The sequence below is a fragment of the Pantherophis guttatus genome, chromosome 1 (assembly GCF_059756535.1).
Source record: "Pantherophis guttatus breed Tessera chromosome 1, ASM5975653v1, whole genome shotgun sequence".
NCBI lineage: Eukaryota > Metazoa > Chordata > Lepidosauria > Squamata > Colubridae > Pantherophis > Pantherophis guttatus.
Window position 1 is genome coordinate 39,942,678 of NC_142063.1, and position 27,168 is coordinate 39,969,845.

General features: G+C 35.2%; 1 protein-coding gene across 9 annotated transcripts in view; it reads right to left on the reverse strand.

Annotated features, from left to right (window-relative positions):
- Nucleotides 1-3,470: 3,470 nt before the first annotated feature.
- PPP2R5C (protein phosphatase 2 regulatory subunit B'gamma) overlaps nt 3,471-27,168 on the reverse strand; it is a 64,605-nt gene continuing 40,907 nt past the window's right edge. For 3 of the 9 annotated variants that reach the window (XM_034418485.3, XM_087882184.1, XM_034418487.3), the window contains 8 exons: nt 22,566-22,625; nt 22,092-22,200; nt 20,122-20,175; nt 18,363-18,533; nt 17,636-17,763; nt 12,698-12,799; nt 11,052-11,124; nt 3,471-6,655 (listed from right to left, as the gene is read on the reverse strand). In XM_034418485.3, the coding sequence (XP_034274376.1) occupies nt 6,524-6,655; nt 11,052-11,124; nt 12,698-12,799; nt 17,636-17,763; nt 18,363-18,533; nt 20,122-20,175; nt 22,092-22,200; nt 22,566-22,625 (829 nt within the window). In that variant the 3' untranslated portion in view covers nt 3,471-6,523. Of the gene's footprint in view, nt 6,656-8,834; nt 9,141-10,305; nt 10,423-11,051; nt 11,125-12,697; nt 12,800-12,943; nt 13,118-17,635; nt 17,764-18,362; nt 18,534-20,121; nt 20,176-22,091; nt 22,201-22,565; nt 22,626-27,168 lie in introns of those variants that run through there. The other 6 variants (XM_060687317.2, XM_034418486.3, XM_034418483.3 and 3 more) reach the window with 4 other exon arrangements.

A 27,168-nucleotide genomic window follows, 5' to 3' on the forward strand; every position in this document is an offset into this window, starting at 1 on the left:
TCGAGTTGTGAGCTAGAGTCTCAGGAAATGGCCCAAGCTCCATCTGGAATCTATCAGGATCCATCAGGCGTCTGGGGCGGAACCATTTAATCGGTTCCGCCTCCCTGCGGTGGGGTGTAGCGGACAGAAAGTCAAGCCTAAGGAGAGAATGGTCTGACCATGACAAGGGTTCGATGACTATATCCCCTATATCTAGGCCATTCAACCACTGGTCAGATACAAAAATCAAGTCCAGAGTGTGTCCCCCCATGTGAGTAGGGCCATGAACTAACTGGGTCAGGTCCATGGCCGTCATGGAAGCCATGAACTCCCGAGCTGCTTCAGATGTTTCACCGATGGACGGCAGATTGAAATCTCCCATGACAAGAAGCCTAGGAGTCTCAACTGCCACCCCGGCTATTACATTGAGGAGATCAGGCAGGGCTGCTGCTACGTGGCAGGGAGCCAGGTACGTAATCAGCAGGCCCATCTGTAACCCATGACCCCACTTCACGAGGAGGGACTCACATCCGGCTGTCTAAGGAACAGTGGCTTCCCTAGGATCAAGACTCTCCTTTATAATAACCGCCACCCCTCCACCCCTAACTTAACTAACTTACTAACTTAACCACTGCAGTGATTCACTTAACAACTGAGGCAAGGTCATAAAATGGGGCAAAATTCACTTAAATGTCTCACATAACAACAGACATCAATTGTGGTCGTTAAGTCGAGGACTACCTGTATTGGCTTTTTCTAAAGTTTCCTTAATACTGGTATTAGCAATTTAATTTATGCTATGATTTATTCTGTTGCTACCATTGGTAAATAAGCAGAAGTCAAAAAATCTTGCCAATCTACAAGATATACTAAATCCAGGTGTTCTGCCCAGCCTTGCTTTATATTTTCTTTGAATATATGCCAGTATAAGGAAAGGGAACCCCCCCCCAATCTTCATTATTTTACTAATATGAATACACGAACTGTTTTGTTATTTAAATATTGTAAATATTTAGACGAATTGTGAGGTTCTGACTTTTTACCCAGCCTTTGGTGAACGAGACCTTACTTTTATCACACTTGCTATTGTTTTGTTTTTTTTGTTGTTGTTGTTGGGAGTCAGGCAGCATACAGGTTTAATAAAATATGTGGAAAAACAGCAGCATAAGCTCACTGTACGAAAAAGTACAGAGCTTGTTACTAATAGTTGAGACTGGATTTCAGAAAGGCACTTTAATTCACATAGAAAATATTTTCAAATAGATTTTTTTTCATGTATGTTACAAGCTAGAGTACCATTTGACTTTCAATAGTTGTAACCAAACTGATTTGCATTTAAAAGTTAAAACTTAGTTCTGTGCCATCAAGATTTTGCAATTGGACAATTGCAGTAGTTGGGAACTCTCCATACTGTGTGATTGGTTTTTATACTTTTTCTTTCATAGGACTCTAATTCAGTCACTTTTAATTTTTTGGGGGTGGGACACTGGCCCATCTTGTTCATGTTGAACTTCTATCCTTGGCTTTGGTTTAGAGCAGAGTTGTCAAACTCAGGGCCCATGGGCCGAATCCAGCTCGTGGGGCCAGCCTGGAAATAGCAAAGGACTGGCCCGCGGGGCCTCTAGCAGCCAAAATGGGGCACAGAGGGGTCACATACGGTCCCCTGCACTCCATTTTCAGCCTGGATGGCAGTTTTTGCCCTGCATAACACAGTTTTGGCTGGCAGGATGCTGCAGGAGGTGTCTATCTCGTCTCCCCCCACCCCAGCTGGCCTGCGGAGAACAATGCTGATCAGGCCCTCAAAGAAATCCACTTGACACCCCTGGTTTAGAGGAATCTTTTAAAGTAATGTAATAATTTGCAGTTGAGTACCAAGATGTCACTGTATAAGCCTTCGGTGTAGTATACCCATGCAATAATATAAATATGCTGCTATCCTGAAATGCACAATTGATGACAATAAATGTCCTGAGAATTCACTTGCTATTTAGGTCATTGGTTACATATAATGGCACTTCACTCAGGCAGAGGACCAGTATTTATTTATTCTCTATTTCACAGCTACTGCAGCTTTCTTCTGTAAAGATAATCTAGAGCTTTGACAACTTGTTTGGGTGGAGGGGAAGATAGGAATGGAAAAATTAAGTGATGCTGCATTTCAAAAGCTGGAGGGTATAACTCATCATGCATTTCCTCTTAACCGAGGAAGACAGACTATAAAGGCAGATATGAAGATGCTTCATATCCTCTATTTTGTATGAAGACGGGGAAAAACTGAAGTTTTGATGTGTGCAAGTTTCATAAAATATTATCCATGACCCCATATCCCATATTAGGTTTTCTAAAACTTCTGGAATATGCTGTCTTAATACTTCAAAACATGGTAATTAAAAATATACTATTTTGTAGAAGCACTGCATTACTGAGGTTTCATACATCTAAGTCACTGCAGACATTAACACAGATGGCCATTTTTGGTCTCTTAAGTATATTATATGACAAATAATTTGTCAATTTATTTGAATACTGGTTTACTACTAGGTTTTTTTACAATTTGATGTCGTCAAGATAGTGGTGCTGTGTATATTTTTGACTCATTTGTTTAATTTGGTTCTTTTTATCTAGTTTTGGGAAGTGGAAGACAGATCATATTTTAAACTAAAGTATATAAACAGATCATGTTTATACCAAAATACCGAACAACTGCTACGGACCCTGTAACCCTCAGACAATTTGAGAAGGGCAAGAATAAAAATTGCAATAGGCAACAATCAATATTCTCTATTTATCATTGTCTCTTCAGATATGCCTGAAACCCTGACAGGAAAATTTGTCAGCTATCTTGAGTTTAATTGAGGAAAAATGCATTCCATATTTTTCAGACAATGGTTTATACGGCTTACATGGTGATAAGCAGTATTAATCAGAGAGGATGCCAGTCAGAATTTTTCTGTTAGTGGATGGAACAAATTTCCTCAACTTCCAGAATTATCAGAGGATCAATTCAGTAGGATCAGGATAACCATTATAGTATTTTTTCCAGTGAATACTGGGGCTAGAGGAGAAACTGGATAGAAAGTTGTCTGGAAAGTTGTCTTGTTTGCTTTATTATGGGGAAAGAAAGGGTAAGAATAATATTCCAATAAAGGAGAACATTTGTAGCTCAGGGTTGAAATGAGGGGTCCTTGATGCTCTCCGACTTGCTTGTTTTCTTGCAGATGTTTTATTACCCAAACTAGGTAACATCATCAGTGTTAGTAAGGAGAGCGGTTTGCTTTCAGTTTATATTTTATTTCTTTCTAAGAATAAGGATAATTTTCTTATGGCTGCCACCTGTACAGATTCATCCACTGCTGTAAGAACATATGGAAGTTTGAGTGGATATTCTATAAAATTGGATGTTTTCTCAGTATTTCTTAGACGCTTATGTAATCCACATTCACTTTACAATGTTCTATATTAGGGCTAAAAGCAGTGTTATGATGAGCAGGTAAAATTCCATTTCTTCTTTATTTAATCCATAGAATACACCATTTGTAGAATTTAAAAACTAGATAAAAGAGCATATTAAATGGCAGGTGTATGAAGTTTTTCCATAAACAATGTCTGAACAAAAAATCCAAATTACAAAATATTAAAAATATGTTGGTACATTAACATAGCATTCCACTAAAGCATAAAGATACAGGTATAAAGAAAAATTGTGCCACTTACCTATTTTTTTTTGCTGTTTCTAGGAATGTTTTATTCTGTACATAGGACCATTCTGTACAAAATATGAAGTCTACATTTTTATTACTCATTACAATAAAACAAAGTACAATGTATGTACAATATTAAAATGAAGCCATACTAAAGCCACACAAAAGAAGACACTTGTAATTCTTTTGACATTCCTGATGTACAGGCATAAGGTTCTGGAGAACATGGGAAGATAGGTAACACTGAACTTTATGAAGAGTAACAATCACCAAAACTGTTTTTTTATTTTATTTATACACTTTATTTGGGATGTATTTGTTTTAACAATAATTTAATACATAACTTGTATAGAGCATAACATGGTGGTAAGAAGGAAGCCAAACAAATGAATACTACTAAATCTTAGTATTGCTTAGGCAAGTTTGTGAACTAGCCTGATATTTCTAGAACAAATTGTGATGGCAATAATGCTACCTGCTCCAGAATAGTTGATTTTTGGTGAATGTTTATCTTCAGTAAAGAGCAAAAGTAAAATTTAGACAGTGAAAAGATCTTATATGCTGAGCGTTACACAGTCAACCAAACATTGATATACAATATTTTCTCAATCCCCCATTCCCCAGGTTAAAATTAGACTGCATCTTCTCAAAATCCTCTTTCATGAACCTACTGAACAGCCAAATTATAAAGAAGATATTCGATAAATTATCAGCTAAAGATGGGAAGTTCAAACAATGGCATATCAAAATACATACAGACATTGCTTTATGCAATTATAAAAGCACCCTTTCCCCTCATCAAAATGGAGAAGACATATTTAAACTGCTTTTAATTATTTGTATTTCATTATGGCAAAGCATATTATTTATTTTCAAGTTTAACAGGTATTATTTTCACAAAAAATAGGTATTTTGTTTGAAGCTTGGAGTGGTATTTATATTCAGTTTTTTCTTATCACTAATTCCCATCATTCTCACCTGATATGATCTATTCTTAATTTTCACAATATACCTTGGACATTTCATATTTGAGACCAACCAGGGCCCTGGTCCCAAAATGCCTGCTTTGTAAAGTATTTATTATGGATCAAGATATATTTGTTAAAATAACTATTTTAAAGAAATTGCAAATTTTGTTAGTAGTAGAGATAAGAAAAGAAAAAAAAGTAACTTATTCTAAATCAAATTGATCTGAAACTGCTCTTGAGATACTAAGGTCTAAAATACTGGCTATCCTGGGGGCAATCAAATATTAAAGACAAAGCACAATACTTTTTTTGAAAATTTATTTGTGCTTTCCCATCTAGAAGAGATAAAAGAAAACTCGTAACATGCAAGCTGTTTTGGAATACATAGCAGCATTTGAAGATCAACAGTAACACAGATGGATTTTCTTTTTTTCTTGAGGTGTGCATGGTCTAGACACTTATTTCATCAAAATATATACTGACAGCAGAATTACTATAACTAACTTCTCAGCTTTTAAAATAGGTATCTGAAACTGTTGGAATGCGATTAGAGGGGATTTTTCAATGCTAAATTTTCCAAGATGCATCCCTCTAAACAATAACATCCAGGGAAATGTATCCAAAATAATCTATGTCCTGATGTCTGTAAGTATTCTTAGCAGGTAACATATTCCATACACTAAAAACGTTAAAAAAAAAGAGACAAACGGGAAAGCCATTTTGATAAATAATTCTAAAACCAAAAAATAGATGCAATTACTTTAAAAATGCTATTTACTTTTAGCCCAGGCAGATATATTTTTATTTTTAGGAGCACAACTTCTCTACCCGCTCAGTTCCAAAATATTAATTTTGTACTTCATGCTAACGGACCAGAAAATATGGCTTCAATCCATACAAAGTACTCAACCAACGGTGTCTTCTATCTGGAACCAAATTTGGATTCAACCATTTCTCTAGAAATTAGACGTGATTAAGATTGTCATGAAAATTACCATTCTGTAATAAAGAATTATAACTTTCCAAACTGCCAGAATATATTAAGGCAGTAATGCAATTTTTTTTTCTCTTCAGGTATTTTTCTCCCCATATTTATAAAATGCTCAATAGTTATATATGAATTGAGAAATTTGACCATTGCCATGGTACCAATGGCAGGCAGAGATGGACAGAGGAAAGAGAAAGAAAATAATCTCTGTTCATCTGGCACTGGTCTTGTGCAACCTTCATTATTTCAGTGGACTTACATAAGAAAAGCCATGCAAGATCACTTCATCTTATCCTTGTTATAAGCTGATCGAAATAGGAAAAAACATGGAACTTCTGTGTAGATTGTCACATATGCATTTCATTGTATGCACGTGGATATTATGGACAAAAACCTGAAACTGCAACCGATTTAAATTTACTAGCACATGTATGGATATGAAACATGATAGACATTATCGTTTCATGCCTTTTTCTATATAGAGCTGCTTTTAATATACAAACAAATAATTATGTTTGAAGAGGCCTGAAATATTTGAATGGTTGCTCAGCAGCAGTGCTTGATAATTTGCTCTCCTCTCAACAATAACTGGAGAAAATGCATGCTTCCCACTGGTTGGTACTATGCCAACAGCACCAAGAAAATGTCTTTAATACTAATCAACTCAAGTTTCTTATTACAGAATTAGGTAATTCACCATTGTTTGAACTACTTATCTTGAGCTGTTTACACTGTATTGAAATTATTGCCTAACAGAATGGGGTTGAACAAAAGTTATGACTTGTGTGTAACTGATCAGTATGGCACAAAAAAAGGTAAGTTCTCTACTGCGGAACAGAGTCCAGAAAAAAATTGTTTTTCTCCAAATAAGATATCACTTGACTAGTCTAATGCCCATCATGTGATAGTAGATCCTCAGCTCGGCAATGAGACTCCAAGGCTTTCATGGTATAGATATCCTGAGGCAATTCAGACTTGCGCCGTACTATAGGACGTTCCCTTTTTTGCTCAGTCTGTCCCTGAAATCAAAAAAGCAATGTTTAAAGAAAACAAAGATTTCTTACACCAAAAAGTGCCTGGTTTTTATTTATTTATTTATTAATAAAATTTATGGGCCACCCACCATACCATAGGGTAGCTCTAGGCGGCTTACAGTTACATCTAAGTTAAAACATAAAAGATTAAAATCAAACATTAAGACTTGTTTTGTTTTAAACAAGAATGAAAAAGCAATATTTTTGGATTTTGCCATACCTTCTATGGCATTCCCCTGAAATTGTTTCTGTTTGTTTCCGATTCTTCAGGAAGCCATTCAGTACAAAGTTTATTTGCTCTATCTATTCCAGTGATGGCGAACCTTTTCAGCACCGAGTGCCCAAACAGGAACGTGTGCATGCCGGAGACCCAGAAACTCAAAGACCAGCTGGCCAGTGCGCATGCGCGCGCCAGAAAACAGAATAGCAGCTGGCGACAGCACATGTGCCCACAAAGAAGGCTCTGCATGCCACTTCTGGCACACGTGCCACAGGTTCGCCATCATGGATCTATACCATATAGAGTAAGTAAGCTTATGTTGTAGCCACAGGTCATAACATACAGTGTGTCATAAAATACAATAAAATAACAGTAAAATACTAAGACTGTTTAGTAAGAGTATTAGATGTAAAATGGTCACAGCAAAACAAAGCCAAAGCTACAATTAGGAATTTAAATATTTCTTACTAAATTTTGACAACAACTTGGTTGTTGTCAAAACAACAACTTGCACATCAGTGCAAGAAAATAGTTGAATTTTCCAAGGTTGGGTCCCTTGAATTTACCTGCTGTCAGTAATTTGGCCTTAATCTCATTTTAAATGAGATTAAGTGAGATTAAATGAGATTATCATTTAAATAAGATTATCATTATCATTATGGATAATGTCATCTACTTGACCAAAACCATAAGGATAGAGATGATGTCCAACAGGCAGTTTGCAAAATTTCCTGTCAAGGTATATGGAGGGCATGGTCTGCAAGCAAAGGGATCTTAAAGCCTTTCTCAATGAAGCCCTGGTTATATTATCCAGGAATCTATACCATATGAACGTAAGTCCTCAGGGTACATTTACACTATTATCATGATACAATTACAGACTATCATTTAGTTTATACCCAAGTTGCTGGCCTCAACTGTGGTTGCTAAGCGAGGACTACTTGTATGTACCTGGTATAATGTAGGTGATAATAACCTTTAAGAGATAATGGATGCCCCCAATGACTCTGGTACATCTAGAAGGACTATAGTGAGATATATTATGGCCAGAATTGTGTAGTATTTGGTCACAAAGTGGTATAAGCAGTTCAGGTTTAGGATGGAGGCATTTGCTATATCTGTCAGCTGGGTCTTTTCCTGGTGTCTTATGAAAACCACAAAATACATGAAATTAATGAAGAGGGCAGGGGAGTGCAAATTCAAGGTCTGGTAACGTAAGTGGTGGGAGTTAGTTTATCAGATCCTCTCAATAGGAACTATTTGAGCCAATGTGCCCAAGCAGAAGAGATTACAAGCATCTGTTTCTTCTCTCCTGTACTTAATCTTTATTCTCATGCCCTGCACTGATATTCAGTTTGTTGGCTACATACAAGTGTAACTTGTATTAAGTTGCACTCACAAGTTTTATTTACCATTTATGAAATGGTTAAATAAATATTTAAATGGCAATAGCACTTAGACTTATAAACCACTTCACAGTGCTTTACAGAGTTAACATATCGCCTCCAACAATCTGGGTCCTCATTTTACCAACCTCAGAAGGATGGGACGCTGAGTCAACCTTGAGCCCGTGAGAGTCGAACTGCTGGCAACCGGCAATAGTAGCCTGCAGTACTGCATTTTAACCACTGCAGAACCATGGCTCTTTAATACTTAATATTCTTCACTAAATATTCTTATAAAGCACTGCACTCCAATAAGACTTACAAAGTTTTATAAATTAAGAACCATAATTTAAGAATGTGTTTTCAGTTGCATGCTCCTTAACTCTTCTGTTTTTGAACAATCAATAAGCATGGTGAAAAACAGGCAACACATCATATACCTGTGCTGACAAAGTACAAAAGCTAATGACACCCCCTTGCCTCCTGAGAAAATCAAACCACATATTCTTGTTCAGATATCACAGTTACAATCAGTCATCAAGTGAAAAACAAACCAGAGTTTTGAAGTGCTTTAAAATAATGATTTATTCAATAGCTCCATATACACATTATGACTGTAATGTTTCAGTAGTTATGGGTGTATTATTAACCTTTTTTTTTTCCTCTTAAGAATTTTAAGAGACATGAATATTACCAGGGTCCCAGACCTGGCATTCTTGACTGTTTTTTGTTTGTTGTTTGACAAGCCTTTAATGCTATACCCATTAGAAGCATTTATTTTAGTACTTATTTGTGCAAAAGAGTGAAAAGTTCAGCTATTACGATGTTGTTTTCCATCTTTTCTTCTTTATGATCTTGGGTAAAACTAATTAGAAGTAGCATGTTAGTTTATAAGATATAGCATAAATATACAATTATTCAATTCAAATACAAAAGTGGGACCAAATTTAGCATGTATTAAAACCATTCTGCTAACAAGCAAATGAAGTGATAATTTAAAAATTACTAAAATTATTCTGCTCATTTCAATTTCTTGCAATTTCAGAGACAAATTGTACAATTCATGAATAAATAGTTCTGAATCAAATTTGGAAGAAGTAATCTATTTCTCTCTCTTTCTCTCTCTCTACAGGTAGTCCTCAGTTAACAACCGCTCATTTAGTCACCATTCAAGGTTACAATGGTGCTGAAAGAGTGGTAATTATGACTGATCCTAAAAGCTCCAGCCATCTGAGCACCCTTGCAGTCACCTGATCATAATCTGGGCACATGGCAACCAGTTTGCACTTATAATGATTGCAGCATCCCGTAGTCACCTGATCACGATTTGCGACTTTCCCTGCAGTCCTCCCCACATGCAAAGTCAGTAGGAAAACTGGCAGGCAAGGTCGCAAGTTGCTTGGGTAAATCTCCCCCACCCATGCATCCTCCCTGAGCCTTACTGCACTTCCACTCCTCTTCCCTGGTCACTTGGGCACCCTCCCCAGTTATTCATGCACCCTCATGCACCGGTAAGCTTCCTCTATCTGACAGCAGCATCCCAAGTGTTGCTGAGCTCATGCTACACCTACTCACACATCCAGCAGCAGCCACTGCAAGCCCTGCATGCGTGCCTCACCTCCCTCCACCACCTGCACACATCTGGCAGCAGCCACCCCATACCCACTGCTCCTTTCACTTTGCATCTTCTCCCACCTGGCAATAGCCATTCAAACCCTGCTGTGCTTGCACCACGCCTCCCCTACTTTTTCCTACCCGGCAGCAGCCACTTACTTGTTTGCTAGCCTTCTTGCAAACTACCTCGGACTTGCAACTTCCACAGACTTTGGTTCTTGGAAGGCAGTAAGAAGCTACAGGGAGGTATTCACTGAATGACGCATAACCCTCCTTTAATGATGGCAATAATACAGGGATTGCCATAGCTAAGTGAAGTGGTCAGGTGATGTCACACTTTACAAGTGCATTGCTTAGCTACAGAAATCCCAGCTCCAAATGCTATCTTAACTGGAGGACTACCTGTATATGCTTACCGGACAAGCTTCTTCCTTCACTCCCTTTGTCAGCACCTGCATGTCTTCAATTAAAGGCCCATCTGTTTCCATTGCAACAGGACTGCTCACTAGAGAGGTGTCACTATATACTGAGTACTAACCAAATACAAAAAGTTAAGTCAGATTGTTTTTTTTTTATAGCAAATTTCAGATCCTTAAAATTGTTAGAAGCTACAACAATTTAGGCACTTCATTACCAGAAATGTTAACATTAGTCCATTTTTGGATGAACAAAGCATTTTGGCTTCAAATCAGAAATAAAATGTAACTCGATTTCTTAAAAACAAGAGATTTGACAAAGCTTCAGGGAGATTAAAAGGAAGAAATTTAAAGAGCATTTAATTTATGGAAATTCATTATTAGAGATATTGTCATGGCCATTAATTTTGATAGTTTTAAAAGGTTATTTAATAATGGAAAATGATCTTGTTGGTCATTACTAATTAGGGCAATAAAGAAATAGTGGAAAATAACTAAGAATTGCCATGGCTATAGATTTATGTGCAGCTAGGATCAAATGATACTCTGAATTCCATATGCTGCAGAGCAAGAATGGTGAAATCGGTTGTTTTTATGGATTTTTTTTTGGGGGGGGGAAATTCTAGGCTATCATATGGTTCCTATGGTCAATGGAAGTCATTAAAAGAGTAAATAAATGTTACTTTGATAACCTTTATTCTTCCAGTGAGCTCTAAATTAAAATATTCATCCTCAGAGTGCCTTACCTGAGGATTTGATTTGGCTAGATTTTCTATTTTGACCCAAGCTTCTTCCCGTTCCTTCATTTTTAGCTTTTCCCTAGGGAGAAAAGGAACATTCACACATATTAGGCAATGTTTAATAAACATAAAGGAATTAAATTAACATTAAAATGATAGGAAATATGGAAACTTTTCACTTTTTTTAAAAAAAAATGTTGCATACATTATAAATAGAACAAACTCCTTTACAGTAAGGGAACAATAGATATTAGAATTATGGATAAACGATAATCCCAGAGAAAAAAGGGCAGGAAGCAGAGATTTAAACACCCACCCACCCACCCGCCCACACACACACTTTTGAACAACTGTTGTCTGAAGTGGTATAGGGTTTCCTGCCTAAGCAAGGGGTTGGACTAGAAGACCTCCAAGGTCCCTTCCAACTCTGTTATTCTATTGTCTAATTGATAATTATAGTATCAAGTCATTATATCTTTCAAGCAACACTTTTAGTTTTAAGCAATATATTATGTTATATAATGAATAAATATATTTAAGTACCGGTAATTAAATGTTTACAACTCTATTCTGATCTGCTCAAAATTTTCTTTGATGATCCTGAATTTTTTATTCATATAGCATAAGAAATTATTTGAATTTTATTCTCCAAAGATGTTTGAACTTGGAAGCCAAGGAGAGTAATACTTTTTGCAAACTAATTGCTTGTTTTACTACTTTTAATACGGGAAAGCATGACAAAGCAGATGAGATTGTTTGACAAACTGGAATCCTGACAATCCTGGTGACAGATGAGATGTTTTCTCACAATGTTTTTTTTTTTTTGGGGGGGGGGGGATTTAATGAGAAAAAAACTCAGACTTTTATCTATTTGTTTTATTGATTTGACATTTAGAGACCACCTATGTTGTTTGCTATGCCATGGGCGAATAGGCGGCAATATAAATTCAATCAATCAATTAATTCCTCACAGAGGGACTCTGGTGTAAAAATAAAATGTTAAAAATATAACAACTAAATATAGGATTTAAAAAAGCTAAGGATATTAAAAGTTGACATTGAAAGTTAATTAAAATTCTTTTCTTAAGAATTTTGTCTCAAAAGTCATTCCATTTTGAATCAAGACTGGTTTCACTTACCACTGAGTAAGTAGTGTGTACAGATAGTCCTTGACTTACAGCAGTTAATTTAATGACCGTTTAAAGTTACAACGGCATTGAAAAAGTGATTTATGAGCATTTTTCACATTTATGACCATTGCAGCAGTCCTGTGGTCATGTGATCAAAATACAGATGCTTGTCAACTGACACATATTTATGATGGTTGCAGTGTTTCAGGGTCATGTGATCATCTTTTGTAAACTTCTGACAAGTAAAGTCAAAGGAGAAGCCAGATTCATGTAACAACCATGTTATTAACTTAACAACTGCAGTGATTCACTTAACAGTTGTGGCAAGAAAGGTCATAAAATGGAGCACTTAACAACTGTCTCGCTTAGCAACAGAAATTTGGGGTTCAATTGTGGTCATAAGTTGAGAACTACCTATATCTACAGAAGTGCAATACAAAATTTATAACAAATACAACAGGATGTTTGCACAGGTCTAAAAAACGATAAATAAAGATGAGAACACGTTAAAAAGAAACTCACTTAAGTTTTTCTGCTTTAAATTGCTGAGTGCAGTCATCAAACAATTTTTGGTTCATTTCCATGAAGAGTTTCAGAGCATTGTAAATCAAGCCATGTATTGTCCTATAAAGTAAAACAATAGATTCAAAACAGATTCAGGCTTTGCAGTGCATATATTCACAAAAAGCCCCCAAAGCAAATGGATGTTTCCATTAGCTAAAAGTGGCACACAGAAACTAAAGATTCAATGAGGAATATAATACTTACGAATTCTGTGAATACACACCAATGTGTTCTGCATCTGTGCAGCTGAACATATCCCAGAGTTAGAATGTTTGGCAGGAAACTGCCATCTTGCCCACTACATATGCACTGGGAATGGTTTCTGCTGATTCTGTTAGTTGCTGTGGAGATATCCTCAGAACCAGTGATGCACAGCACCTAACAGGGATGGATAGTAGGCTGTGTGAATTCACAGAAGACCACTTGAAGAACCACAATTCAGGTCAGTAACTAGTTCTTCTTCATCATGGTCTCTGAAATTCACACCAGTGGGGGAATAGTAAGCTGCATCCCTGAATATGGGAAGTGGTTCAGAGATGTACAGATGAAAAAAACTGCTTTTTCAAATTCTACCTCCCTTTCAGAGCAAAGATTCTTATATCCAATATGCCTCATCATGTCATAGCACAGCTTGATGATAAGTATGACTAATCTAAAGAGGCAACAGTAATCTTTTGTCTGCTTCCCAATAACAAAAGAATGGACATGAGGCTTGCTGAAACCTCTTAAAAGTTAGAAGCAAATCCTTGAAGGACATTCAGGATGTGGAATGATGTTCTAAAATAATGATTTGAGAATGGAAAGAAGGACGGCCAAATAATTATCTAAAACAAATGGAACTTTGAGATTGACTTTGTAAGAAAATTCTGACTCAAGAATTAGCTTGCTATAAAAGATGAAATAAGATGGGTCTGAACATGAGATACAGAGCTCACTTATTCATCTGGATGATAAAACATTTTCTAGGATAAATTCTAGATACATTCCAAGTGGTAAATAGCAAGGAAAAAGGAAAATAATATGAACAATTTCATAAAAATTTGGCTTATATACCAGAAAACATAGAACTACCATCTTCACAGAAGTAGCATTCAGCAATCACCATTAGGAAAATTATTAATGAAACAAAAGTCAAGCTGGCATTTTTCACTTTTAATAAAAGGAACAGCAGATGAGGGACCTTTTTCTGGATGTGTTTCTTTCAGTCAGACTTGACTACTGCCATATAAATAGACAAGTCCATGAAGTTTTCCTGGCAAATCTTTTTGGAAATAGTATGCCATCTTTCTAGGGCTGAAAGGAAATGACTGGTCCAAAGACATTAGGTTGGCTATTGTGTCTAACGTAGGACTAGAACTTGTAATCTTGTAGTGAACTTTAATTCAGTGATAAACTGGCTCTCGTATGAGGAATATATCAAGCATGAGGATCAAAATATCTTTAGTGTAACATAGAAGATGTACAAAAGCCAGAGTCTGCAAAGACTTTACAAAGCATCAAAGAGATCTCACTGTTGGAAAGTGTTAGTCAGAAGGGGACAAAAAAATTTCCAGGGTATTGGATATACCATGGGACACAGTGAAAACAGACATGAACAAGTGGAGAAAATATGCAACAGTGACATTACCAAGAACTGGATGTCCCTCCATAATTGATGAAAAAAGAAGAAAACTGGTCTGAGAGACTGCCAAGAGGTCTACAGGAACATTAAAGTAGCTACAGGGATTTCTGGCAAGTACTGGTTGTGTACTATATGTGACAACAATCTCCCATATTCTTTGTATGTCTGGGCTGTGCGGTAGGGTGGCAAGACGGAATCTGCTTACAAAGAAAAACATCCAAGCCTAGCTACATTTTGCAAGCCTGACAAAAGCATGTAGAAAAATGTGTTATTATTTGATGAGACCAAGGTTGGCCATAATTGCAAAAAGTATGTTTGGCACAAAAACAACACTGCATATCACCAAAAGTACACCATACCCACAGTGAAGCATGGTGGTGGCAGTATTATGTTTTGGGGCTGTTTTTTTTCAGATGGAACTAGGGCTTTAGTCAAGATGGAGGGAATTATGATCAGATCCAAATATCAGTCAATTCTGGCACAAAATCTTTAGGCCTCTGCTAGAATGCTGAAGACAAACACAACACAGCAATGACCTAAATCATTCCTCCAAATCAGGGGTGAAATCCAGCAGGTTCTGATAGGCTCTGGAGAACCAGTAGCAGAAATTTTGAGTAGTTCGGAGAACCGGCAAATACCACCTCTGGCTGGCCCCAGAGTGGGGTGGAAATGGGGATTTTGCAGTATCCTTCCCCTGCCACGCCCACCAAGCCACACTACACCACACCCACAGAAACCGGTAGTAAAAAAAATTGGATTTCACCACTGCTCCAAATCAACAAAATAATGCCTTTACCAGAAGATCAAACCAGACCTGAATCCAACTGAAAATCTGTGAGCTGAAGAGGATTGTGCACAGGAGATGTCCTCACAATCTGACAGATTGGACTGTTTTTGCAAAGAAAAGTGGGCAAGGGTTCCCAAGGCTGATAGGTTCCTACCCCAAAACATGGAATGTGACATAAAATCAAAAGGTACTTTAACAAAGTATTAGTTTAAGGGTATACATACTTATGCAACTATGTTGTTGTATGTTTTTATTATTATTTTCCTCCCTAAAAGATTTCAATTTGTTTTTCAATTGAATTGCACAGCTTACATGTTATATTAAATGTAGAAAAAAAAATGGAAGTGATTTAAATTGGTCTCATTTTTTTTACAGCTCAAAAAACATTTTAACAGGGGTGTTTAGATTTTTTATATCCACTGTATGAAAAAAAACACTGCATGAAACATATTGGTCTTATGTCTAACAAAAAAGAATTGAAAAGATTAATGTGAAGTATGATTACTCTATGGATTTGGACAGGAAGATGAAGCTACCACAACAAGTTCAAACTCTGGGAAGTTCAAATGGTTGAGCAGACACAGAACCTATTGGTGTGGATCACAGAGAACAAAACAAACTATTACTTTTTATTAGTAAAACAAACTCCTATTTTAACCCCATATTAACATGGAATAGAATAGAATAGAATTCTTTACTGGCCAAGTGTGATTGGACACACAAAGAATTTGTCTTTGGTGCATATGCTCTCAGCGTACATAAAGAAAAAATAAAATATATTCATCAAGAATCATAAGATACAACACTTAGTGATTGTCATAGGTTACTAATAAGCAATCAAATTGTACTAGGAAACAAAACAATATACATTGTAAAGATACAAGCAACATGATTATAGTTATAAGTGGGAAGAGATAGGTACTAGGAAGGATGAGCGGAATAATACCAACACAGTCTTAGTAATGAATTTAACAGTATTGTGGGAATTAGTTGTTTAGCAGAGTGATTGGCATTCGGAAAAAAACTTGTGTCTAGTTGTTCTGGTGTGCACTGCCCTATAGTGTCATTTTGGGGGTAGAAGTTGAAACAATTTATATCCAGGATGTGAGGAGTCTGTAGATATTTTCACAGCCCTCTTTTTGACTCCTGCAGTATACAGGTCCTTAATGGAAGGCAGGTTGATAGTATTGTTTTTTCTGCAGTTCTATTTTTTTTTTTTTTTTTTTTGCTTTAATTTATATGCCGCCCTTCTCCGGAGACTCAGGGCGGCTTACAATGCTTTAAGCAATAGTCAATTGTATCCGTTGAATACAGTTAAGTTTAAGAATTGAAGTCTGGCATAATTTTGCATAAAGCAAAATTCCACATAGCAACTTTTGCAGAAAAGATATATTCATCCCCAATAAATTAGCTGTAGCGTAACTTGATTATACTGACAATGCAAAAATACCTAACTGAAATATACAGTATATTACAAATACAATCAAGATAAACATTCCCAATGAACACAACTATACAATCTAAAAGTCTATATTCCATTATAAACATATTTGGGAGAAAAGAATTAGGTTGCTTCAACAACTCATATATCAAACTAATATAGCAATTTAGGAACTGACATCGCAAATATAAAAGTCAGACTACAATCACTTAAGAGAATTTAAATTATTTTGTTCAAATAATCTTATAAAGACCCAAACGCAAACCTGTAATAATTATACCACTTACTTTGTATTTTTTAATGGTAGATTTATTTGTTATCCTTGGTTACCCTATAGATAATTCTTAGTTTATTTGAAGCTTATAGGAGAAACAAGTTTTATTTCCTCTGTTCTACGTAAAACATTCTTTTATGGCTGAAAGTCTACCCACATTCTTATCCACATAACCTATTATCCACCAAAAAATAATCCCTTTGTTATACTGTAAGACAAATTATGGATTTGAAAGGTTGTACGCCAGAGTTAATTGATGGAATGGCTTATAAACCCTATAAATAAAATTAATAAATATAATAACATTTTTAAAATAGTGGATTTGGGGAGAAGGATGTACAAGCACGCATTTGTATTACCCATGTATATTGAGCATTTGGCAGATAGTGGTGTAGAAATGCTCTCATGTTAATCTGATACTTAAGTCTTTTGTATGTTGTGCCAATATCAAACTTGGGTGGGGCGTTGGACTAGATGACCTACAAGGTCCCTTCCAACTCTGTTAATCTGTCTGTTTTAATTTGTCAGCTCTTGAAGAAGATGACCTGAAAATTCAGAATAAATTTCACATAGAAAGAGCTGCACATTTGTTCAGTCCCTTATAAGATGTAACATATAGCTTAACCGATTGTATTGAAGGAAGTCTCATGTTCTTTATATTCATGGGAAATTCAAGGGCACTACGCAAACACTACCATAATTTATAAAAAGTCTTCCAACTGAGCTGTGTTAGATTTTATATATCAAGAAATATAAAACAGAAATATTCTTACTTGTTCCAGTGAGTCTTTGAATTTCGATACAAGGATGGAAACATGATAGGTAAAATCTTAGCTGCATTGTCACTGATTAAGCTCATAATATATTCATTATTCCAGTAGTATAGTGCTCGTTCTGCCACCTAAGATACATGAGATAGTTAGCCATTTAGCATGTTATACAAACCACAGAATTTCTACTATATTCTCTTTTTGATGATGCAATTGTGCTTTGATCTTATTTGAGCTATTTCTTGCAGTTCATCTGTTCTCTGCATGCAACATCTATTGTATATAGATGGTGGTATGTGATTGGTAGCTGCTAGAAGTGCCACTACTCAATTATCTACTGCTCACAGAAATGCCAGAACTATATTCTGACAATATCCTTTTGCTAATGTCACAGAAAAGGCCTTCACAATTTATAGCACCCGATTTAACACATTTTCTGCCATGAGGTTGCCTTTGAAAAGCTGCAGCATGTTGTTCTGGTCAGAAATATGAGCTGGTTGCTGAGCACACAGATCATAATCATGTGACTGGCAGGCCTGCTACATCACCCAGAACACCAAGGACCAGTTGTAACAACCACTCATCCAGCACTGTTGCAAGTTCAAACAGTCACTGAACAAGTAGTCATTAAAGACTATCTGTAATTCAAAGTGACTAATAACTGACTATTGGCATGCCATGTTAATTTTTTTTAAAAAACCACAGAATTAAATGTATTAAAATGACCAACCTGAAAGTGTGGACTTGAGACGCACTTTGCTAGCTGCCTGAAAAGAGGTTCCATAACCTTCACAAATTCAGTTGGTTCGATAACATCTAAAATTTCTTCTAATTCATTTAAAAACATAACTTCTTTTGGACTATGAGTCTTTGGCCAGTATTTGAGTAGCGCCATCACCACCTGAAAATAAAATATGCAAATATCTAGGTTTCTAATTGCTTGCCTCAAATATTACTCTTATATATCATTAATGCCATATATAATACATATTCATAATTCATAATACATAACCAGTAAATAGGGGATTACAAGGAAACTTTTGATCTTTTGACTGAGTTAGTTTGAGGTACTGACTTCAGCAAACATGACTGAACAAAGTTTTGAAATTTTCACAAAGAGTGATCTCAAAGGAAGAGTACTGTTTATTCAAGTGAGAAATTCTTATTTTCTTATTTAGAACTTTTTTGTATATGTGCAGAAAATAAACCCAAGTCAGTTAAGAGAAATCGAGCATAGTGATTGGGGCTTCTGGAGATTAAAATGTCTATTATTAATTCTTTTTTAAATCTCCAAATAGTGCAGTATTTAAAACCAGTAATTAATTAATAGATAACTAATACTTCAAGTAATGCTCAATGGCTTATTGCCTGTATATACAATACTTATTTCTATGTATATTTATTTGTATTCTGCCTTTCTTATGTTTACAAATAACTTAAGGTGGCAAACATATATAATATTCCATCCTCCTCCTATTTTTTCCACAACAAAACTGTGAGTGAGAGAGAGTTACTGCCCCAAGGTCACCCAGCCAGCTTTCATGCTTAAGGCAGGACTAGAATGCATGGTCTCGTGATTTCTAGTCTAGTGCCTTAACCATTAGAAAAAAACTGGCTCAACAGAGAGGTAAAAACCCGTAATAATAGAAACAACAACAAAACCAAAGAATAAAGCATTATTGCTGCTTTAGGTTGTTGCCATTTACAGCTTCAATGCTTAATAAGAGATTAAAACAATTACATTTATAGTTAATACCGTGTTTACCTGAAAATAAGACCCTGTCTTATATTTTTTTGAACCCCGAAATAAGCACTTGGCCTTATTTTCAGGGAGGTCTTATTATTTTGGAGCACATGGAGCAAGATGGGGCTCCTCTTGCCATATTACCTGATTTCCAGCTCTGCGTTTAAATATTTTCTGGGAGGCTTATTTTCGGGGGGAGATTTATTTTAGTTCATACGGTCAAAAGCCCGATTGGGCTTATTATCAGGGGATGTCTTATTTTCGGGGAAACAGGTTATGTTCATGATATAAAATAGTGTGAAATTTCTCTAAGATACTAAATGTGGGGATGTATTATGAAATAATAAAATTTCTTTTATTCTGGTATCTTTTATTATTTCCATTTTCTTCTGAGACAATGCAATCCAGAAAAAGAAATTTAAAAATGAAATATGTGTGTCTATGTTTGCTAATTAATGTGATCACTTTTATAGAAGTAGATTAAAACCAGAACTATATATACAAATATTAATCTGTAAACTCTAACTGTGAACAGTCCACAAATTGTTCAATTTTAAATAATTTTTAAAAGCACATTGTCTTTCAGTTTAAATTGTTCAAGTTGTATCATTCTGAACATATGATATGAATAGTGCACTGTGCAAGTTATCTGTTGCAGATGCTGAAGTAATAAGATCACAATTTTAAAAATATGCTGTTTAAATAATTAGATATTTTTAAAAGGAAGAAGAAAAACTAGACTTACTGGCTCAGTAAGTGTGCTGTCCTTTTCTAAAAACTGAACTACGCAGTAAGCCAGCTAAATTGAGAGAAGATAATAATGTTATTAAGCTGTGGTTCAATAGAAATCTAACATTAATATAGAATGTTTATCTAGGGTGAATAAATAAAACAGAATTTCAAACCCAAAAGACCACAAAAGAAAAAAAAACATCTGAATTTGAGAAAATTTTTTAGTGAATGTTTGAAAAATATAACAATAAAGGAATATCTGAAAAATAGAAGTAAAATCATCAGTAGAGAAAAATCTAAAACCACAAACACTTAATTGTTCTTAAAAATGCCTGGCAAAAATAAAAAATAAAAGACGACTTAGAATCGAAAAAGCAATGCCATGTACAAATAACATGTACCAGAACTGCATAGATTTTTCTAAAGTAACATTTTTGAGGCCTCAGGTGATAGTCAAGTAAGAAACTTTCTTCTGCTCATGTAGGGATGCCATTGCATGTATTTGCCATGGCAAATACATTTTTCTGGGATTGTGAGTGTAGCTTAGTACTCAAAGTTCAGATTAATCCTGAAAGTACTCTATATGCACCCCCATATATAAATTGTTGACTGAATATGATGAAGTAGTTTGTATATTTCAGACCTCAACAACAGAACTCATTTAATATTCCAGGTTCTAGAGCTAGACATTTCAATGTTGCACTAACTATGGCAATTAAAGCTCGAATTGAGAAATTTAGTTTTCACATACAGATAAAGTAGCTTTCCGGGTGTCTTCTATTATTATGTTTATCTATTTCATCAGATTATGAGATATTATATTATACTGCAATGCACATTCATACATAACAGCAAATCACACAAAAATCTTAGAATATGGGTAGAGCAAATCTAACGATGCTGAAGTGGAAATAATATATATGGCAGAGGAGATGCTACTTTCCATGCCTGTCTGAACTCACATAAGCCACAGGTAGAGAATAAAATTATTTAAAAAAAATACTAGGCATTTATTTCAATTTCTTTCTCTACTGTTCTATAAATAAATATAGTACTGTTCATTAATTAGTACTGTTAATTATGTTCTTACTAGCAACAGTTCAATTTGGGTCATTAATCCTACCTGCATTTGTATACTAGACTCCACACGCTACTCCTACCAAGCTGTAGCTACTAACATACAAAGATTCTGATTTCTGTACTCTACTAGATGAAGCATATTTCTTCATAATCACATAATGAACTTCTATCACTTCAAGTGAGGTGTATTCCCCAATGAAGCAGTAGTAATTTACAATGTTATTCAAATAAATGAAGCTGTAGGAAACGGTACTGAAGGTTACAATCTCAATTATATTCTACAGGTAATCATTAGAACGTTAAACTGTGTCTGTAGAAAAATGCACATCACTTTACTTCTTGTTAGAAAAATGCCATGCCTGTTATTGCAGATTAATCCCTTTTATTGGGATGGAGTCAGGATGATTGAATGGAGTCGAGTGTTTACTGGCCGGATGCTCTTCCTGACATCTATGTGGAGCTTGAAGCAGATATTTTCTCTTTGCGCCCTAATAGAGAAACATCTGTCGCTGCCTAATATTGAACTCTGTAACATTCCGAGTGGGAGGCAAGCATCTTCATCTCTAGACCACTGCACCACTTTTATTATTTATTTTTAAGGACCAAGGACAGAGAAAATACCCAAATAAATACCCACAAAGAAGCATTTTATTACTTATCCAAGAAGTGCATATTCATCTATTTTAGCAGTTTTCTTGAGAAAGCTTAAAATGCTTGTAATTAAAAAATCTTCAACTTAAACAAAGCAATTTAACAATTAAGTAAAAAAATAAATCCCATAAGAAAACATACATTTTCAGAATTAAAAATCATTTTCTTTATTTCATAGTTTCCTACTTAAAATTTGCAGTTATGTAATTCATCAATAATATGAAAACAACAAGTACACATCAAACTATTTACCTGTGGATGATAGACACTGAGTGATTTTACTTTGTGCAAAGGTAATAATACCTTGAGAAGGAAAATTTTGTGCTCTTCTTTTAATGGTAAGGCAAATCCATTGATTATACTGAAGAAGAAAAAAGTGCTTTAGAATCAGAAAATATATTGTATTGCTGCATTTCAATTTCATTTTTTAAAAAAGAAAAACATGTGTTTTAATTCAAGTGCTTTTGTTAGACTTCTCAAATAGCTTACAAATACAAATAAAGGCAACAATTTAGGAATTATTTCCCAGACTTCTGTAATGGTAAAGCATGACCCCATTTTGCTACACCAATTCCAATAACTTTTTCAGTTATAACTGACAGAAGCTATGCAAAATGTTTATTGTTTTGTTCAGTCCAAGATCCATTGTTACTCTTTATAAAACCCAAAAAGCTTTAAGTTTAAGCAGCAGTATTTATTATGAAGCATAACTATTAAGCAGTTTACCTTCCCAATATTTCCAGTAATTCTGCTATGCCATTGTGATGTTCTGTTTCATAAATAAACCTGAGAAAACAAATTCATTATCATCAATGATGCAATTTATTCAACAATATGCTTAGTTGGATAAAAGGCACAAGCACAACTTACTTTCATCAATTTAAAACCATATTGTGCATATTTGTAGATTCAGAATTTTTATTCAATTGAATTTTGTATTAATTTTTTTTATTATAATTGAGGAGAGCTAGGAAAACAAAGGGAAAGATATCAGAAAAATATACACAGTGTTACATAAGGTTATTTTAAATTCAAGGAAAACAAGGGATATCAATAAACTGGATTTTTAAACTTGTCTGACTATAATGGAATTAGAGAATAGAAGTTAGATTATAATCCAGTACTTGCTTTGAATAAAGCACTCTGAACACAATGGAAACTATTTCTAGATTGGAAATAAAAGACTTGTGATAGTCACAACATTAAAGGAAATAGATTTTGGTGTGCATGGACACAATTATCAAATCATATGCTGAATATATAGCTCTAGTAAATAAAAATGTTATATTTTTGAAAAGATAATTGAAGGACCAGCTGTTTTTTGAGGAGCATCCAAAGGGCATTAGAAAAAATAAAATGAAAAAACTTTAATAGAAATAATGAATACTATGCAGACTATGTGGAAGAAAGTAAGCATTATTTTCAATGCTCGAAATTAAAACAAAATAATTTCAATCAAATTCCACCAGATGATGACAGCCAAGAACAGAACCAGTGTGAGAAATACCACCACTAGAAAAATACAAGGAAGAGACATTGAAAATGGATTTGGCCCTATTAGGAAATTAAAAAAAAAAAAAAAAAAGATGAAACAGGCTTGAGTTATATATAAATTGAGTTACTACTTTGAACAAAAAAAAAAAAAGATATGCAAGTGTATGTAATGCCTCAACCTTTAAGACTCAAAATGTAATAAAAATTAGTATCTTAAATAGGATTACCTACTCATTCTTTTTGCAAAAGTAAAGCATGTGCTAAAATGCAGACATAGCCTAAATAGCTGCATACCTGGCTGGCTGATACAGGTAGTCCTCGACTTACAACCACAACTGAATCCAAAATTTCTGTTGTTAAGTGAGACATTTGTTAAATGAGTTTTGCCCCATTTTATGACCTTTCTTTCCACAGTTAAGTGGGAGAAGAATCACTGCAGTTAAGGTAGTAACAAGATTGTTAAGGATTCTGGCTTCTCCATTGACTTTGCTTGTCAGAAGGTTGTAAAAGTTATCACATGACCCTGAAACACTGCAACGGTCATAAATATGAGTCAGTTGCCAAGCATCTGAATTTTGATCACATGATCATGGGATGGTGCAATGGTCATGTGAAAAACTGTTATAAGCCACTTTTTTCAGTGCTGTTGTAACTTTGAATGGTTGTAAGTCGAGGACTATATGGAGACCACTTTTGGACTTTCTACTTGAGGTGGAAAAAAAATGAAACTTTGATTTTGGGTTTTATTGATTAGATTGATGTGTTGTTATAGACATGGCTAGTTTATGTTATTTTGGAAAAGTAAAAAGTTGAGGTTCGATGTTAATGCTTTATTCTAGTACAACAGAGGGAGTTGGAAGTCAATGCTTTTTTTATTTTATTGTCTCCCTCCCCACCTCATTTTCTTTCCCCTTTTTGTCCCCACTGTGTCCTATTATTTGCTTTCGTATTTTATCTTTGTATTTTATTCTATAATCTAATAAAAATGTTAATAAAAGAAAACGACCTATATCACATTTTTAAAAGAATAAACTGAAAAGTAGAGAAAAGCAGAGATACTATTTCAAGATTGGATCTATTTTATAGCTGCTGCTATTTTTTTTGCATATAGGTCTAGAAGCATGATGGCGAACCTATGGCACGCCTGCCAGAGGTGGCACACAACGCCCTCTCTGTGGTCATGTGAGCCGTCACCCCAGTTCAGCTCCGCCACGCATGCGAGCATGCCTCCTGCCAGCCAGCTGGTCTTTGGGTCTCTGCCGCACATGCACGGGGGGCATGTGGGGGGCCGTGCGCGCATCCACCAGGGAGGGACATGTGCAGGGGTGGGGCACGTGCAGGGGGTGGGGCACACACACGTGCCGGGCAGGGCGCATGCAGGGGTACACATGCATGGGAGAGCATGTGTGGGGGGGGCGTGCCATGCGTGGGGCATATGCATGGGGGCGCACACACATTGCATTTTGGGGGTTCAGGCGTGCGTGCTTTGGATACCCGGTCCAGAAAAGGTTAGCCATCACTGGTCTAGAAGAAGACGTTTGGGGCAATGATTTAAGGAAAGTAAGCCTTCTAGGAATCTCAAAATTCCTAGCCTAAGTGGCGCAGCAGACTAATGCTACTGTTAAAAGGTAGTATTTAGCTTCCAGCTGCCTGCAATTACTGTGAGTTCAATTCTCACCAGGCTCAAGGTTGACTCAGCCTTCCATTCTTTCTAAGGTAGGTAAAATGAGGACCCGGTTGTGGGGGCAATAAGCTGACTTTGTATAAAATATACAAAAGTATGAAGGCTATTGCTTAACGCATTGTAAGCCACCCTGAGTCTCTGGAGAAGGGTGGCATATAAATCATTTTTTTTTTTTTAAATACAATTTTAATTCTTAAAAAGGGGAAAAAAATACCCTCCAAAACTACAAGCATTGGAGACGTATTTAACCTCTCTTTGCTGTTGAACTGATTATCTTCTTTAAAATATATTGTGGGGAAGCGGGGTTTGAATCTTATACAATTACTGGGAGGTCTATTATTGCATTTTGGCATCAGAATGCATTTCAACCCTTATCTTTAAATATTTGGCAGCTACATTAAGATTGGTTTCCAACAAAGGCAAGCAAAAGAAAAAAAATCATAGGATAAAGAAAAATATTGTTTTGCTGTCTCACAAAGATGATTAAATTCTTCATATTTGCTAACTATTTTGGAAGGCAAATCAGGGAGGATCATTAGGTTTTTACTTGTATATTCCAGCAGTTTTGATTTTCTAGAGCACTGCAGGATATTAAGATCCTCCTAAATAACTTTATTACAATTGGACTTATGATAAGGTTGAAATCTTGATGAAACCTGACATATTGCATTAATTCCAACAGAGCTGGAATTGATTCACAGGGATGGTTCTTTGCAATGTCTACAAGAAGCTTCTCGTCAGCAATATAATGAAGACAGAAAACTCTGAGCTTCTTCCATAAATGGTCTTGAATCTGTATAAGCTCACTTTAGTGTGCCAACTCCTCAGAATGCATTTTTCCCCATTTTTGTAAAGTCTGTTTTCATGAAATTCAATTGGAATTTTTCTGAAGCCTTTTCATTTCCTTTTAACTGAAAATTAACTTTTGTTGGAGTATATCAGTGTTAAGGACCTATATTGTAACTTCTGCTTATCGATTGCATTAAAAGTATAGTTCAATGTTTGATAACTCTCTTGGCTCTCTTCCTCTAATGGAAGCTCTGGAGTTAATAGCTGCATGTGAACCATATAAATCATAATCTATCAACTGAGTCAATAGCCTCTTCAGACGGAGCAGGTTTCTCAGGAACTAGCCTTGTAACAGCCACAAACTAGGAGTTAGCTTATGCTGACAGGCAAGATAGAAGGAAGTTGTGTTTGTTTTCCCCTGATGAGGCATATTTCCTCCCCAAACATCAAAACTCACTAGATGATATAAGTAACATTTTTTGTTTGCCATTTTTTAACAAACAATTCAAGTATAGTTTTTGAGCAGCTCAATGAGAAAGAAAAAATGAAGTGTAATTAACATACTGTAAATTAATCTCGTTCACAAGTCATTTTTGGGAGGCTTTCTTTAGCCTTTTAGGTTTTTTCTTTATTTGTATGGCTATGGCAATGTTTCTTATTTTTATTTCCATTTAATTTTTAATATACTGTACATAAGTATGCTCTGAGTCGCTGAATATAGTTATCTTTTTCTTGATCCAAGTCATCTTGAGTACTCTCATTATTTTGAACAATTTTAATTCTTTCATGAAAAGTTAAGATCTAAACTGTAAATATCAAAGAAGAGAATTTTTTTTTTAACAAATTGAAACCTAAGTAGTTTTTTCTGTTATTGCTACAAAAATAGTGTTTTCTTTATGGAAACATTTGTGGTAACATACTGATATATATCTGTGGCAAATTTTACTACAGGAGTTGCTATTTGATTTAAGATTTTTTAAAATTGTAGAACTATTTTTTTTTCATATGCCAAAGGCTATTTTATATAATGTTGGCTATTAAAGCTTTTCAGGGTTTCATTGGTTAGTTATATAAAAAAAAATCAGTAGTTAGTTTTAAAAGTCAGAATATTTTGTGGGAATATATGGGAAAAATTTAATATTGCAGGTTGAAAAAGAAATATAACTTCTAACATTTGTTTCATTCTAGTATATATAATTTTCTAGAATTGCTGGAACATTGTTGCCAAAGATGGAAGAATAATCTGAATTGATCATTATATTTGTTAGAAAATGGTCTACTTTAACAATCAGAATTGGAGCAATATATCAGTGATAAAACGTTAGTTTTCTCTATGATATTTAATTTAATTTTCATGTTCTT